The 16,619-nt window shown below is 39.2% G+C and overlaps 1 protein-coding gene across 2 annotated transcripts in view; it reads right to left on the bottom strand.

Annotated features, from left to right (window-relative positions):
- Nucleotides 1-16,619, bottom strand: part of LOC126183376 (uncharacterized) — a 303,763-nt gene that overhangs the window by 286,118 nt on the left and 1,026 nt on the right. For both annotated transcript variants that reach the window (XM_049925308.1, XM_049925309.1), the window contains exon 2: nucleotides 4,174-4,265. In XM_049925308.1, coding sequence (XP_049781265.1) covers nucleotides 4,174-4,191 — 18 coding nt within the window. In that variant the 5' untranslated portion in view covers nucleotides 4,192-4,265. The remainder of the gene's footprint in view (nucleotides 1-4,173; nucleotides 4,266-16,619) is intronic.

The following is a 16,619-nucleotide window of genomic DNA, read 5'->3' as shown; positions in this document are numbered from 1 at the left end:
GAACCGGAGGAGGCGGGCACTTCTCCGGTGCAGAGGTGGGGACTGAAGTCCCCAAAGAAGGAGGTGGTGTTACTCCCGATGTTGATAACAGGGGAACAACAGAAGAGGGTGTTCCCCCAACCACCTGGGGGGCAGGAATAGACGACCGGGCTGGAGGGCCCATAAGAAGCGGCTGAGCTTGGGGGCTCGTTGCCAGGGACAGCGACATCAAAGCTGCTGCAGCAAACATCGATGAAATGCGCACAGGGTGAAGTCGGTCATACTTGCGTTTAGCATCTGTATAAGTGAGCCTGTCCAAGGTATTATACTCCATAATCTTCTGTTCAGTTCGATAAACTGCGCAGTCTGATGAGCAAGGTGAATGTTTCTGTCCACAGTCGACACAAACAGGGGGCGGCGAACACGGGACGTTGGGGTGGGAGGAACGTCCACAATTCCGACAGGTAGGGTTGGTGTCACATCTCTATCACATATGCACAAACCTCCAGCACTTAAAGCAGCACATGGGAGGAGGGACGTAAGGCTTAACACCACATCGATATATAACCACCTTGACCGGTGGCGACCCTACTATCTTTAGGTCCCATGAAGACACGTCATACAAAGTGGACACTGTGGCGTTCCAAATTTGCAGGAAGCTCGTCGTCAGACTACAACAACAGGTCACGATGAAAAATAAGTCCCTGAACCATACTGAGGCTCTTATCAGGTGTAATGGAGACTGCAACATCACCGAGCTTGTCACAAGTAAACAATGCCCGTAACTGTGATGGGGATGCTGTCTGTATGAAGACTGCTCCAGACCTCATTTTTGACAGGCCCTCAACTTCTCCGAACTTGTTCTCTAAATTTTCCACAAAAAACAGAGGCTTTGTGGTCAGAAATGAGTCCCCATCTGTTCGGCTGCAAACCAGAAATCGAGGAGAATACGTCTCACCAGGTAAATTAGACCGCCGTTCCTCCCCCGGTGTGGACAGAGAAGGGAATGATTAGGGGTCATACTGTAAAGCATTGAACTTTCCTTTCTTAGAGACTCGTGCTTGCGCACTGTTCGTATTTCATTTCATGGTGGTCCCACGAGCAGCTAGGGGAAGGAATGTCCACGAACACAGAGCCCCGCTTGCCTGGGTAATCCTAATACAACCGGAGGGGGGAGGGGGGGGGCAGGTTCCCGAGAGATCGCCCGCTAGCAACTGTTCTACCTCAACAGCCATGCGTCTCCTCGGCGCGCAGCCACCTTGAGATTGAGGTTTTTTTATAGAGGTTTATACCATCCTCACGATCCAGACAGTTAAGCCAAGATCCCCGGGCTCTGTACCGTACAACGTCCCACTGTCACGCCTTATGGTGGCTGTTGAAGCATTCTGAGAGCTTACGGTATTGAGAACAGGTGGCTCCTCCCAGTCCCCAGTTCAGGGACCCCGGGGTCACCAAGCCCGTATCCAGCAACTAAATGCTGAGCCCCCTGAGGGGGCCATGAAAGGAAAGCAGTGGTTGAGAATGGAGTGAGACAGGGCTGTAGCCTATCCCCAATGTTATTCAATACCTACATTTAGCAAGAATAAAGGAAATCAAAGAAAATTGGAGTAGGAATTCAAGTTCAGGGAGAAAAGATAAAAACTTCTGACGTTTGCTGATGGCATTATTATTCTATCAGAGACAACAAAGGATCTGGAAGAGCAGTTGAACAGAATGGACATCAAATTGAAAGGAGGATATAAGATGAACTTCAACAAAAACAAAACAAGGATAATTGAGTGTACTCAAATTATATCTGGTGATGCTGAGGGAATTAGATTAGGAAACGAGACACTAAAGTTAGTGAATGAGTTTTGCCATTTGGGCAGCAAAATAACTGGTGATGACAAAGGTAAATAGGATGTAAAATGTAGACTAACAATGACAAAAAAAAAGCATTTCTGACTAAGAAAAATTGTTAACATTGAGTATAGGAAGTCTTTTCTGAAGGTATTTGTGTGGAGTGTAGCCATGTATGGAAGTGAAACATGGACGATAAACAGATAAGAGTTGAGGCTTTTGAGATGTGGTGCTAAAGAAGAATGTTGAATATTTGATGGGTAGTTTGCACAACTTATGAGGAGGTACTGAATATAATTGCAGAGAGACAAAATTTGTGGCACAACTTCACCAAAAGGAGAGATCGATTGATAGAACATATTCGGAGACATCAAGGGATTAGCAGTTTAGTACTGGAGAGAAAATCAGATGGTTAAAATCATAGAAGGAGACCAAGAGATGAATATGGTAAGCACATTCAAAAGGATGCAGATTGCAGTAGTTATTCAAAGATGAAAAGGCTTGCACAGGGTAAAATAGCACAGAGAGCTGCATCAAACCAGTCTTCAGATTGAAGACAACAGTAACATGACTATAATAGCAGTTTGGTTGTTATTCGCTGTCTCTTGGAAGTCTGTAGCTTAGAGCTCAAAACATTTCTCACTCATCTGTTTAAGTCCATGGTCAAATTCACATTTCTGCTTGTTCCTATCAATGTCTACCCTTCTGGAAAATTCCAAGCTGTCTTTCTGGTAATAAATGATGAGGCAAGACATTATGACCACCTGCTTGACAGCATGTTGGTCCACGTCTGGAATGCAATACAGGCACTATTCGGCATGTCATCTATTTGAAAAGTCCTTGGCAGTTTTCTGGAGTTATATGTGACATTAAATACCTATACACAAGTTACATAGTTTCCACAAATTCTGGGCCAATGATTTGTTGTCTCAGAGGTGGTGCTCAATAGAGTCACACGTGTGTTCTATCGGGTTCAGATCAGGAAAAGTAAGTCCCAACACATCAACATGATTTCACTGTCATCTTCCACAAACTATTACAGCACCATTCTGGTCTTGTGGCATGGCCAGTTATGCAGCTAGGCGATGCTATCACAGTTGAAAATTATGTTGAGCATGAGGGGATGCAGACAGTCCCCAATACGTTCACATAGTTCATAGCTGTCATCATGCATTCAGTTAGTAGTAACACACAAGCCTGGATGAATATCCTCGACAGTATAATACTGCTTCCATCAGCATACAACTTCAACCTATTGTGACACAAAATATGATTACCTGATCAGGTGACACATTCCATTGATCCACGATCCAATCTCGATGATCCGGTGCCACTGCATTTCTTAGCTGACAATGCCCTATGGTCAACATGGAACACACAGCATCCCTATATCTGCTGTGGTGGCTCATATTCAACAATGTGTGCTGAACGATATGCTCTGAAACAATTGTGCCCACACCAGCATTTTACTCTGTCAACAAATCTGTCACAGATTGTCACTTATCCTGCATTACAGTGCAGGAACACCTCTTACCACATTCTGTGATGAGGTGTGGACATCCATTCACCTAGTCATTTACTCGAGATTTCTTTGTCCTTCAAGACCTTTCCACTGATCAGGACAGTAGCACATGAACTGTATTACCATTTCCATGATGCTCTTCTTCAGGTGCCAGGCCATAACAATCTACCCTTTGTCAGTGTCACTAATGTTGGTGAATTTCTTAAAGTATGAAACATATTGTTGCTAGAATGATTTCCCATTCATCTCTGCTCCATTCATCAACTTTCCTTACAATGTTATGTGCTCACAATACCACCAGATGGCATTCCCTCTCTTCGGGGGTCGTGGCCACAAAGTCTTACACTGAAAATGTCTTCACTTTCTACTACAGACTTCAGCCAACTTTCAGTTCCTCATATTACGGAAGGGAAGAGAGTTCTAATACCTTACACAGAGGTTTGTAATATTCTCTTTCTCCATATTTAATCTGTGATACACATAATTACTTTCTGAAATAAATGTCATCTCTGAACTGATAACAAAATATCCATGACTTTCATAAATCATTCTCGGCAACTACCTTTCCCCAGCCCTGACCACTTGTTACTATAATGTTAATTTACTGTAAAAACTTGAAACTATTATTATTAAGTATGTTAAATATTATCCACTTAATGTAATGATACATTCCAAAGTAATGTGGCAATGTTACAGAGTTCCTATGGAATAAAAATAATAAATCAAAATAAGTTAAAATAACCATACATGACCACAACACCATTATAAACCTAATTTCACATAACACTAACTTAAAAACAAATTTATACTATACTCTGACACACTGAAATTACCTGGTAACTTTTGCTCATGGCACAGAAAACCCTCCTCAATGCTCAATGAAGAACAACCACACTTCCATGGTTAGCAACTATTTCAAACAAACCTGTAAATCAACATACAAATTATTGTTACAAGGGCAGAGTTTGATAAAATACACAGAAATTCAGTGAGTGTTGAAAACGAAAAATTAAGTTATGATAGTGTGTTTAAAACAATTTTAGTGTTTATTATGTCAGTGACTATACTATAAACATAAAAAAAATTTTTTTTGACGGTAGATGAGGTACTGATGACACAAAAGCTGGGAGGACGAGTTGCGGGTCATGCTTGGGTAGTTCACTCGGTAGACCACTTTCCCCATTAGAGGTAAAGGTCCCGAGTTTGAGTATCGGTCCAGAACACAGTTTTAATCTCTCAGGAAATTTCAGAGTTAGTCCCGCTTGCAGATGATACTAGTATTGTTATGAAGCTGAGCAAATACACACCAACACAGAAAACATTAAATGATACAGGGTGACAATGATTGAACTATATGAAAAAAACTTAAATTAGTTACAAACCACTGTGTGCACTCACTTTATTCAACACATAAATATCACTACAGATATTCAAGTTTAAGTTATGACATGCTTGATAGGCCTGCCATTATTGGCAATGATGTGGATCAGGTGAGTAGTGAAATTCTGCATCATCCACTGAAGTGTCAGAAAATCGATGCTGTTGGTGACCACACGAGTGGCTGTTTTCAGCTCAGCAATGGTTTTGGGGTTATTGCTCCACACCTTGTCTTTAATAAAGTCCCAGAAAAAGGAGCTGCATGTGTTCAGACCTGGAGAATATGGCGGCGAATCAATGCCCATGCCAGTGGCCTCTGGGCCCCAGAGCCAGAATGTGGTCCTCAAAGTGCTCTTCCAGAACATCAAACACTCTCCTCCTTCGGTGGGGTCGAGTTCTGTCTTGCTTGAACCATATCTTGTCGAAATGAGGGTCACTCTGGATAATGGGGATGAAATCATCTTCCAAAACCTTCACATACCATTTGGTAGTCACTGTGCCATCAAGGAATATCTCACCGATTATTCCATGACTCGACATTGCACACCACAGAGTCACCCGGCACGGATTCAGAGACCCACAAATGTGCCAATTTTGCTTACTGATGAACCCAACTAAATGAAAGTGGGCGTCACTAAGCCAAATCATACAGCGCATACTAATTCCCATCGTGCCCCATGACCAACTGAGCAGTTTGAATGTTCTAGCACAAACTGTTCAGAAGTTATGATAATTTTATTTGATATAGTTCAATAATTGTCACCCTGTATTATTGTGAATGTTACTGAATGGTTCTGCATGAACAAGTTAGCTTTAAGCTTTAAAAACACCATTTCTATCAGTTTTGTATCGTCAAAATATCCCACTTCCTATTAATGTAGTACACCAACAAGAAAAATCAACAGGTTAGAAAACTGTAAGTTCTTAGGTGTGCACTCTGATAAATACTTAAACTGGAAAAACCACATAGTAGACCTGACAAATGTTTAGGTGCAGCTACTTTTGCCATGACAATTGAGGATTTAGGGTGTAGAGAAGTAAGCAAGTTAACATATTTTGCATATGTCCATCATTCACTGATGTCTTAAGGGATAATATTCTAGGGTAACTACTCACTTAGGCAAAATGTATTCATTGCACAGTAGGAGTAATTAGAATTGTTTGTAGAGTTCATACATGCACATCTTGCAGGTTTCTCTTCAAGTAACTGGGGATATCTTCCACAGACTCACAATACATTTATCCGCTTACAAAATTTGTTATCAACTGTCCGTCTAACTTTTAAGAGTGACAGATATCAGAAGTACAACACTAAAACGAAAAATGATCTGAATTAGCCTACAATGAATCTAAACTTTTGGCACAGAAAGGGGTGGAAAGTGCAGCTATAATACTCTACCCATGGAAGTGAAATGTCTGACAGACTGCAAAAGTTTTTTTTTTCAAATGTCAAGCTGTATACAAGTGTTTTATGCTTGTCCTGTTGACATGTTCCACATCATAATGTTTATCGCAAATTTGATGCATGGAGCACGAAACCAACTAAATAACTTGACTAAAGGCGTAACATGCCACTATCCAAAGGGCCATTTACCGAAGAATTTTATAGTCGCCAAGTTTGGTGATTAGCTTCTGTGGCTACTGAGCCACGAAGAAAACAGTACACTTATACGTGTGTAGTGAAGTGATGGGAAAGAAAAGTGCAAAGTATATAATTGGCTCTCTAAAGCACTACGTTAAGAATATACTGATTGGAGATACGAGACATCTATACATATTCTCATACAACTGTTGTGCCCAAAATAAGAATATGGCACTAGATCAGTTCCTACTTACCTGTATTAATGTTGACAGATTGGAAACCATTACCCACTGGTTTCCTAAACCAGGTCAAAGTTTTTGCTCTGCAACAGGTGTTTTGATATAATGGAGAAGGGACTCACTGAGAACAAATGGGTTTTTCTGCCACAATAGGAAAAAACACACCACCATCGAAGTTCCGCTTAATCACTGAACACTGTTATGATATAAGATTGTGTGTCAGCTAAACACTTACTTCATAAAAGCCTTTAAAATTGATACCAAAGACAGATTTCTAGTGTCTACTTGTCAAGCGTCTCATTACATTCATAACAGCGATGTGGTAGAATATAGTATACCCCAAGTACACCTATCTTGAGCAAGTTCAGGCTGCTGGGCAGCACCATGTCCATATCAAGGTTCAAAATGGCTCTGAGCACTATGGGACTTAACTTCTGAGGTCATCAGTCCCCTAGAACTTAGAACTACTTAAACCTAACTAACCTAAGGACATCACACACATCCATGCCCGAGGCTGGATTTGAACCTGCGACAGTAACGGTCACGCGGTTTCAGACTGTAGCGCCTAGAACCGCTCGGCCACATCAAGGAAATCCGCCATTAAAACCCACGAAACTAAGACACGATCGCATTAGCGGAGCAGTATGCCCTACATACCATGGTACTATGAGGCACTGAAGTGCACCTCAGGTGTGACAAGTGGAGACTGTACTGACTCAAGTTACCGAAGATGAAGACATTGCTAAAATACAGAATATTCTACTTACTATGATGATTATTTTTCCTTCACTTTGTTTCTATACTTCTGTTCAAAGAGCATAGGTCTTTATTCAATATTCACTTCATCATATTCCACATTATTGAATAAAATAAAGAGCTTCTCAAATATACTGGTTTACAAAACTTAGCGACGAAAGCAATTTTCGTATGGCATGTCACTGTTAAGTAACATAGCTAGATGAAGCTTTGACCACAGATTGAAAGAACAATTACAGCACAGTACTGAAAGAAATGCACAATGAGACAACAGAAATGACTAATTCAGAGACAATAATTACACTGAAGTCACTGCAGTTTATGATGGTCCCCTGGGCATTAAAAAAGGTGGGACATGGTCCTTAATAGGGTGAGTGACTGCCACAGATGTCAGTGCATGTTCTGAAATGTGCTTTCATGCTGGCAACAATCTTGGTCATGAGTTCTTGTAATAGGGCATTCCAGTCCACCACCATTGTTTACAACTGCTAGATGGGCAGTGGTGCATATGAATGTACCACAATACGTCTCCCCAATGCATCCCACACATGCTCAATGACACACAAGTCCAGGGGAACGGGCCGGCCAGTCCATCTGCTGAATAATCTCTCATCCCAGGAGGTCCTCCACCTGTGCAGCTTGATACAGGTGTGCATTGTGACCCACAAAAAAGAAGTCAGGCCAAATGCACCATGAAAAGATGCACTTAGAGAATAAGTAGTGTCACCATAATGTTGACCACTGAGTGCACTGTGTACAAAGATTTGGAGGTTAGTATGCCTATGCAACATTATGCCTACTCACAACACAACACAACACCTGGCCCACCGAAACGATTGTGTTCAATGATGTTCCTGGATGCATTATATGTTCCTACCTCTCACCATAAGAGGGTATGTCCAGAATCACTACACAGACTGAATGTGCTCTCATCTGCAAAGAGCAAATGACTCCACTCCCAGCTGATCCAGTCTCTCTGCTCTCAGCACCATCGTAAACGATGCCACTACACCAAAGTGCACCATAACTGCTCGGTGTTTGAAACATGCTGTCTTTTCCCATTCCTTCAACTGTCTTGTGTAGCATTTGCACTATAGTCACGCTGACATCAAACCCACATGATGTACAACTTTCGGTGCACAACTGGGAGACCTCTGGCAACATGTTCCCTCACTTTCATTCATTTCCACCTGTAATATGTTATGTTACTTTAACTATCTCATCCCTAGGTTTTTTAGAGCAGTGTATTTAACCACATTTTTAAAATACTGATGTAAGACAGGAATAACTGTTTTACATTTATATTAATATAAATAATATTAATTGGTCTGCACTTTCAAATTGTAGCAAGGCATTACCACTTTAAGGGAATGCTTTGAGAATATATCTCTCAGAACTGTCCAAGCTATATGAAATATGTTCATCAACTTTACCTCTCTCCCAAAAAAGATAAAATAAAATAAAGTACATAGGTAAAACGGGGTTATCCCACTCTTGCAGCAAATTCAATTATGATTCTTATTATGGCACATACTGGACTTTGATACAAGGTTTGTACCCACAACTTTGATAACAAAATGGGCCACAGCAGATTATTTCCACAAAATGGTCACCCACAAGTAGAATGACTTGAGGCTTGAGGTAATATAGAATGGTACATTAAAAATATGTTTATCTGTAGATTAGATATACAGCAGCATTTAGTAAGTGCCTGGCAAACTTTGAACACTTGTGATGCAATGAAAGTTATTTGAGAAAAATTTAACCAATAACTTAATTTGTTCATTTAGTCAGGTATGTCTTCAAAGATATACTTTTCTCCACGTTACAAATTAATGACCTTTCCTACGAACATAACACTAGATAAATGCATTAAGTATAAAGTAATGTGAATTACAATATGATACAAGAACTGCTCCTAAGCAAGAGATCCAGAATTTATGGCAACAAATTTAATTCAATATGCAAAGAACTCTTCACACAGAAATCTGGTAAACCTCTAAAGCAAACCTGTGTGTGTTGGAAAGAATATCAGAATATTTAATCATGTATTTGTTTAGCATGTGAAACACAAAGAGACACTCATCAATGTCCAGTGGCACATGTTATAAAACTGGCATCATTGTACACATTATGGTTAAAAATTTGAGTGTGTTTGATCCATCAAGTCAGACTGCACATTACTTCTTCCTATATACCTCTTGCAAACAGATCATGAGAAAATCAATCAAATTTGCACTGATACAGAGGTTTAATGAGACATTCTTGCCACACACCATTCGCAAATGGAAAAGGAAAGGAAAAAATTATGGTGGAAATAGCCTCAATTACATACTATTAAGTGGCTTGTGGCATGAAGATATAGGCCTACACAAAATTATGTACGAGATACAAATAATTTCTGAGACATGGCCTATCTGCTATCAACTTTATGTCTACTTACAGGGAGCATAATTATAACAATGCATGCCAAAGGCATACATTATGTAGAAGACGTGTAAAATAATTTTGCTTGCATATTTTAGTTGTAGATGGCAGTGTGTTTAGTTCACAATATGTCATTAAGTTCTAGTTGGTGGTGGCTTGACTTGTGTTAGTCACTAAACCTAAATAGAAGAGGAAATAGCAATCCACTAATATGGGGAGCGGCTTGTAACATGTATAATAGGAGGTGGCACGAAGCTGGGTTTTTGTAACACACTGATCTGTAGCATAACCCAAGGTCTAGGTTGCATCAGAAGGTAATAGTTTTTTTAATACATGCACTATTCCATTATCACATTTATGTTCCAGGACGAAAACCTATTTTCCTGCAGTTGCATAATTTTTCAAGTTTTTAATAATTTGTTTGAAGGCATTAATAACAAGGGCATCCCATTAATTTGTCAGTCTTTCATACCATAATGTTTTGTGGGTGTTAGTGATGTCATTCACTGATCATTTCTTGAGGGTCATATATCTGCCATGTTGATGACGTCATTAGTTTGTCAACAAGGTAATCACATCACTAGTCATTGCAGGAATTTGGCCACGAGTAATAAATGAGACATACTACGACTAGAATATGGCTTCCAAGGTTACCAGTTCTATGTCAGTCATACAAAAACATTGGATACATTGTATCACAGGAACATTCTCAAGCACAAGACAAGTGCAAACTGCTACCAAGTTAAAATAATGGAAACCAAGTCGACGAAACAGGTAGGCAGTGCTGGGCACGCCGTACATGCAGCAATTTGTTTCAGTTTACAACCACAGTTTTCATTGTTACAAAATATTAAACGATTTCAATGATTTCATCAGTCAACATGGAAATCACTTACAATTTCTTACAAAAGGTATTACTTTACACAACAATGTGTTACAGTTTTTTTTTAATACATTGGAAAAATACACCGACTGGCGCTGGGACCAATTGTCTGTTAAACAAATCTTTTGTTTTATTTTATAACTTACAGCACATAAATTACTACCATTAGTAACAGTTCATAAATATTTAATAAATGTTAAAATTATATAGTTTCATTAGCGGCTACTCAGTGCTTCACATTGCATGGCAAAAGTTAAAAACTGTTGACAACAAGGCTACCATAGCTGTTTGACAACCCTTTTGTATTATTTTCTTTAAGCTGACATTTTACACACATTTTTAGTCCTAGTATTACAAGCAGTTTTACAGTATTTTTTAATATGTTTAGATTAATATTGTGTACACCTTTACCACTCCTCCCTTCCTTAACTGCGTCATGGCGATCTATGTTTGTTGCTCACAGAAAACAATTTTACAGTCATACAACCACAGCAGATCTTATGTACGGCAATGCATAAGTGTGCCAACTTTAATCAACACCCTAGTAATATACATGATTTTAACTTTTATTAAATATTTATGAACTGTATTGATGGTAGTAATTTATGTGCTATAGGTTGAAAATAAAACAAAAGATTTGTTTGTTAACAGACAACTGATACCAGCGCCAATCGGTGCATTTTTGCAATATATTAGATTTAAAAAAAAAAAAAAAAAAAGAAAAGAAAATCTGTAACACATTGTTTTGTAAAGTAATATCTTATGAAAAACATTGTAAGTGATTTCCATGTTGACTGATGAAAACATTTTATACGCTGTAATGATAAAAACTGTGGTTGTAAACAGAAACAAATTGCAGCGTGTTCCACATACCCAGTGCCACCTAGCAGTTTAGTACACTTGGCTTCCAAAATTTTTACTTGGTAGCAGTTTGCACTTGTCTGGTGCTCGGGAATGTTGATGTTATACGACATATCTAATATTTTTATATGACTGACGCAGCACTGGTAAGCTTGGAAGCCATATTCTAGTCATAATATGTCTCTTATCAATGGTGAAATGTATCATATTTTCATATTGTCCGATACCAGTTTAATGTTTTATGCTGCAGCCTTTGAAAATGAGGAAAAGTCGAAACGCTTAAGGTTGGTGAGAAATAGAAGTGTGATCAAGACTTAAGTAAAGTTATTTAGAGTGCTGTGTCATCTCTCAGCATTTTCATGCAAACTGCAGCATTGCATTTACTCGCAAGAAAAGAGGGGATGTATTTGGAGTGTCAAAAATTAAACAGTTTGACATTCTTTACTGGTTACGAACTGTTTCGTCAAACATTCACCACACAGCTTCACCATTTTTTACTACTTGTTTGGGATGAAACTTCACATGTGACAGACTGCTTTGTAACCTACCCGAAAGCCTTTGTTAGGTTGAGAGGTGATAGTTTGGTTGAAAGTTGACTCGACACTGACTTTAGGGCACCAAAATGGCGTGGCCCTTGGTGAATATGAATGTATGCCTTTAGTGACACAAAGCCACTTTTCACAATCAATCTTATGATCCTCCATAGACACACATTAGAAACCTTTTAGAGAACATCTTGCAATGCGCACATTTGTGAGGACAAGGAGAGTTGATCCTTCAGGACAGATCTTTGGCCCCACCACTCATGTACCTATGATAGTTCCTGCACTCACAGGTCAGTTCTGGTTACCTATAAATGATAACAGTAATCTCATTTAATACAAAAAAGGAATTTATGATAATTTTGGTTAACTTCCTTTCGTTCAACAAATAACACAAAAACGTGGGGTGAGCACTTCGTTTCTTAACTATGGTACCTGAAACTAGTGATTATTTTAAACAGTAAATAACTTGTCTGGTAATGAACTGCAAGAAAAATGAATACTTACACTTTTGTTCAAGACGTGGCAAATTTGGACATAAAAACAAATATGCCCTTAACAGTGTTGTGCTATCATAAAATATAAAAGGAATTAAAGACTGAACAATAAAATACTCTTACCACCAATATTTGAACAAAATTATGAGGAATTTTCGTTAGAATGTGACAATGCCCCCCCCCCCCACCCCTTTCCCCACAGAAATCTTGGTTGTGATGACAGAGTGCACTGTAGCATAGCCCACGGTCTAGTTTTCAAGTTGGGAGGTGACGGAAATGAATGTTGTGCTGCCATACTCACCTGTATGATAACCTGATGTCTATATTTGTGCCATACTGAACACACATTGCCAATTGTAATGTATTTTTCATTATGAAAACGAAGTGGAGGCAAACTCGGAAAAAGTATATCAGAAAATGTACAAGTCTCTGACAAGCATTTGGATGTGGGGAGGGAGAGAGGGAGAGAATATGAGGTTCCTCTTATTTCAGGTCCTACTAATTCCCACTTTTTTCATTATATTTGAACACTATGTGCAAGCTGGACAAGCTGCTACCGTGAACAGTAATACAGAGTGCTACTACAATGTAAAGGGAGGTGATTCCCACAGTCAGGAAGCAGACAGTGAGTATGGTCATTGATATATGCCACAGTAGGTAGACTGGTTGGGTAGGAACAGATTGTGAGGGCAAATGCAGCATCTATAGACAAGGGGGACAAGCTGACAATCAGGCGCAAACTACCTACTTTCTCTGCATCAAATATTAATAATTAGCATCCACTTTTAATGTAGTAAATCCTAACAGCATTACTATTATTACACTAGGCAGTAAAGCAATAAATAATAATGGAAATGAAATTTCCTGGCAGACTAAAACTGTGTGCCAGACCGAGACCCGAACTCGGGACCCTTGCCTTTCGCGGGCAACTGCTCTACCAACTGAGCTACCCAAGCACGAGTCACGCCCCGTCCTCACCGCTTTACTTCTGCCAGTACCTCGTCTGGCTCCACAGGAGAGCTTCTGCAAAGTTTGGAAGGTAGGAGACGAGGTACTGGCAGAAGTAACGTGGTGAGGACGGGGCGTGAGTTGTGCTTGGGTAGCTCAACTGGTAGAGCAGTTGCCCGCGAAAGGCAAAGGTCCCGAGTTTGGGTCTCGGTCCAGTACACAGCTTTAATCTGCCAGGAAGTTTCATATCAGCACACACTCCGCTGCAGAGTGAAAATCTCATTCTGGAATAATGGAAATGCTACAAAGTATGAATCCTTCCAATGTACAAAGTTCGCTAGTGTTTCTTGTTGGGAGCCAAGTCAGTTGGCATAAAGATGTGCTCCTGGTCTAAATTTCATGTCATTCATGCTCCCAGTTTTCAGTAACATACAGAATTAGGTCCATTACAGTGAATAATTATGCAATATTTTACACTGATATTCCAAAAATAGTTGCAAAGTTTGTAAGTCCAGCAAAACAAAAATACTGTACATGTCCTACTGTTCACATGCAGAAACTACTGATGAAATCCCAAGTGCCACTTAGGAATCCTGTAGACAGACAGCCTGTTAATTAAAATGGCTAAAGCCAGGACCCAATAAAAACCTGTTTTGGCACAGGAGAAAACATACTGACACACAGCAAATGACACAGGACAATCTTGGTATCCGTCAGGAATTCGGTAAGCTTCTGAACAAATACATTTTGAATTCATGGAAGAGTACAAGAATCATCGTACATCCACAATAGGAATGTCAGGCACTATAGCATCAACCAACACAATATTGGGTAAGGGAAAATCCAAGTTTCTTGATCTAAGTGTGATGCTGTCCACCTAAAAATCATCTGGTTACAAACTGAATGCCAACATAGTGTGAGGTATAGGTTAGGTTTGTCGGTAACAATTTTGTTGTGTGATAGTGATGCCAACAAATGTGAATATGAAATAAAGGCTTTGATGACAGACTCATTTACAGCACAGCTCGAAATCTACATTCCCTCCATATTTAATCCACTTTTCATCACAAGCTCCAAAGTAAAACTCAGAAAAGCTGCTTTACAAATCTCAGATAAATATTCTGTGCATATTTTGCACAATAACTATGATGGGTAAGGGGAGCGAGAATACATAATTCTTATGTGAAATGCTGACTTTTTTTTTTTTTTTTTTTTTTTTTTTTTCCAGATGACCGAAGAGAGACCATAAAGATGCAGATGGGCTATAGTACCATGTTCAGGGTTATAATCAACAATGGGTGTCCACAGTGTGTGGAGTGATAGTATAGAGAGATGCAAAGAAACAGTGCAAAATTATTTTTCATATTATGTTACCTTGAACAGATTGCACATGAACAAAAGAGCATTTTATGCTAATGACCATCTGAATGAGGCAGTGCATTTGTTGAGACACTGACACATTCAAGTTTGCTCTGCCGTACCATCCTGATTTAGGTTTTCCTAAATCATTACAGACAAATGCCAGGATGGTTCCTTCAGCAAGGACACTGCCACCAGCCTGTTCCATCCTCATAAAAACATCCTTATAAATTGTGTGTGTCTGTATATTTGATCCATTTATTTTAATTTTATAGCAATGAAAAATCTTGTATCATGATAAGTGGACGAGTAAGTAAATCTACGAGAAGTGACATCTCTCCCTCACTAACCCATTTTCATAATTTTAAGTACAGGGTATTTTATAACATCAATAATAGCAACAGAAAATAACTAACTATTAACTTCATTACTCAATTGTTAGAACTCTATAGATGTAGCAGTCAGGGCGAACAGGCTTAGATGGTGGGGTCATGTTACACGCATGAGAGAAGCAAGGTTACCCAAGAGACTCATGGATTCAGCAGTAGAGGGTAGGAGGAGTTGGGGCAGACCGAGGAGAAGGTACCTGGATTCAGTTAAGAATGATTTTGAAGTAATAGGTTTAACATCAGAAGAGGCACCAATGTTAGCACTGAATAAGGGATCATGGAGGAACTGTATAAGGGGGGCTATGCTCCAGAATGAACGCTGAAAGGCATAATCAGTCTTAAATGATGATGATGACTCAGTTGTTAGGAACATTATCAACACTCTAACCCTGTTTACTGTATTTCTTTGATACCTAGAAACAGGGTTTTAATATTAGCACAAATACTCAAACATACATAATCATGATCAATACTTGAGAACATTTTCCATCACTCATAGGCCAACAACACTGTCAAATATGAAAGCAGATGTATGAAATGAGTAGAGAAAAGATTCAGCACAACCTTTCCCTCACAATGAATGCACTATCTGCCCTGGCAAGTTGAAGTCGGTTCAAATGTCTCTGAGCACTATGGGACTTAACTTCTGAAGTCATCAGTCTCCTAGAACTACTTAAACCTAACTAACCTAAGGACATCACACACATCCATGCCCGAGACAGGATTCGAACCTGCGACCGTAGCGATCGCACGGTTCCAGAATGTAGCACAAGTTGAAGTAATAAGGAATTAATGCTCCGAGCATATCAAGTTCAACAAAACATAACACACTTACAACAGACATCACTAGCAAGGTAAATTGAGACATTTGTCTTATTTTCATAATCCTCCATAGGATTACAATAAACTGCTTTACCATACCTAAAAACTTCTCAAGACCCATTAAGGTAAATAATGTCACAATACTATCTGAACAACATAATACTTCATTATCTCAGGCTTTGAGAAGGTTACACTCAACAAATAATAATCACGATAATAAAACAGATAGTGACACATGCAAATTAATTAAATTAGCCTACAAACACTTAAATTGGGAAGATTCGAACAGAATGGGAAATATTAACGAGTAAAAATTTTGTTTGCATTTGTGATTCTGTGGTCTTGTTTATGTCAACACAACAGACTTTTCGGCACAAAAGGATTTCGTCAAAAACTTCCAAGTTTTTGTCACATCTACTATATTGATCCTGTAATTATTCATGCACTTATTTTATGTCTGTTTCTGTAAAGTCCACTAAGGAAGAAGAGGATTTTTATCCCATGCAGATGAATATAAAGAATCTCCAATGAATCAATTATGTTCCTGATCCCCTTCAACGCTGCTACTTTCAGCTTGTTTACAACTGAATATGGGGA

The sequence above is a fragment of the Schistocerca cancellata genome, chromosome 4 (assembly GCF_023864275.1).
Source record: "Schistocerca cancellata isolate TAMUIC-IGC-003103 chromosome 4, iqSchCanc2.1, whole genome shotgun sequence".
NCBI classification, from domain to species: Eukaryota; Metazoa; Arthropoda; class Insecta; order Orthoptera; family Acrididae; genus Schistocerca; species Schistocerca cancellata.
This window is presented reverse-complemented; position numbering and strand designations above follow the sequence as displayed.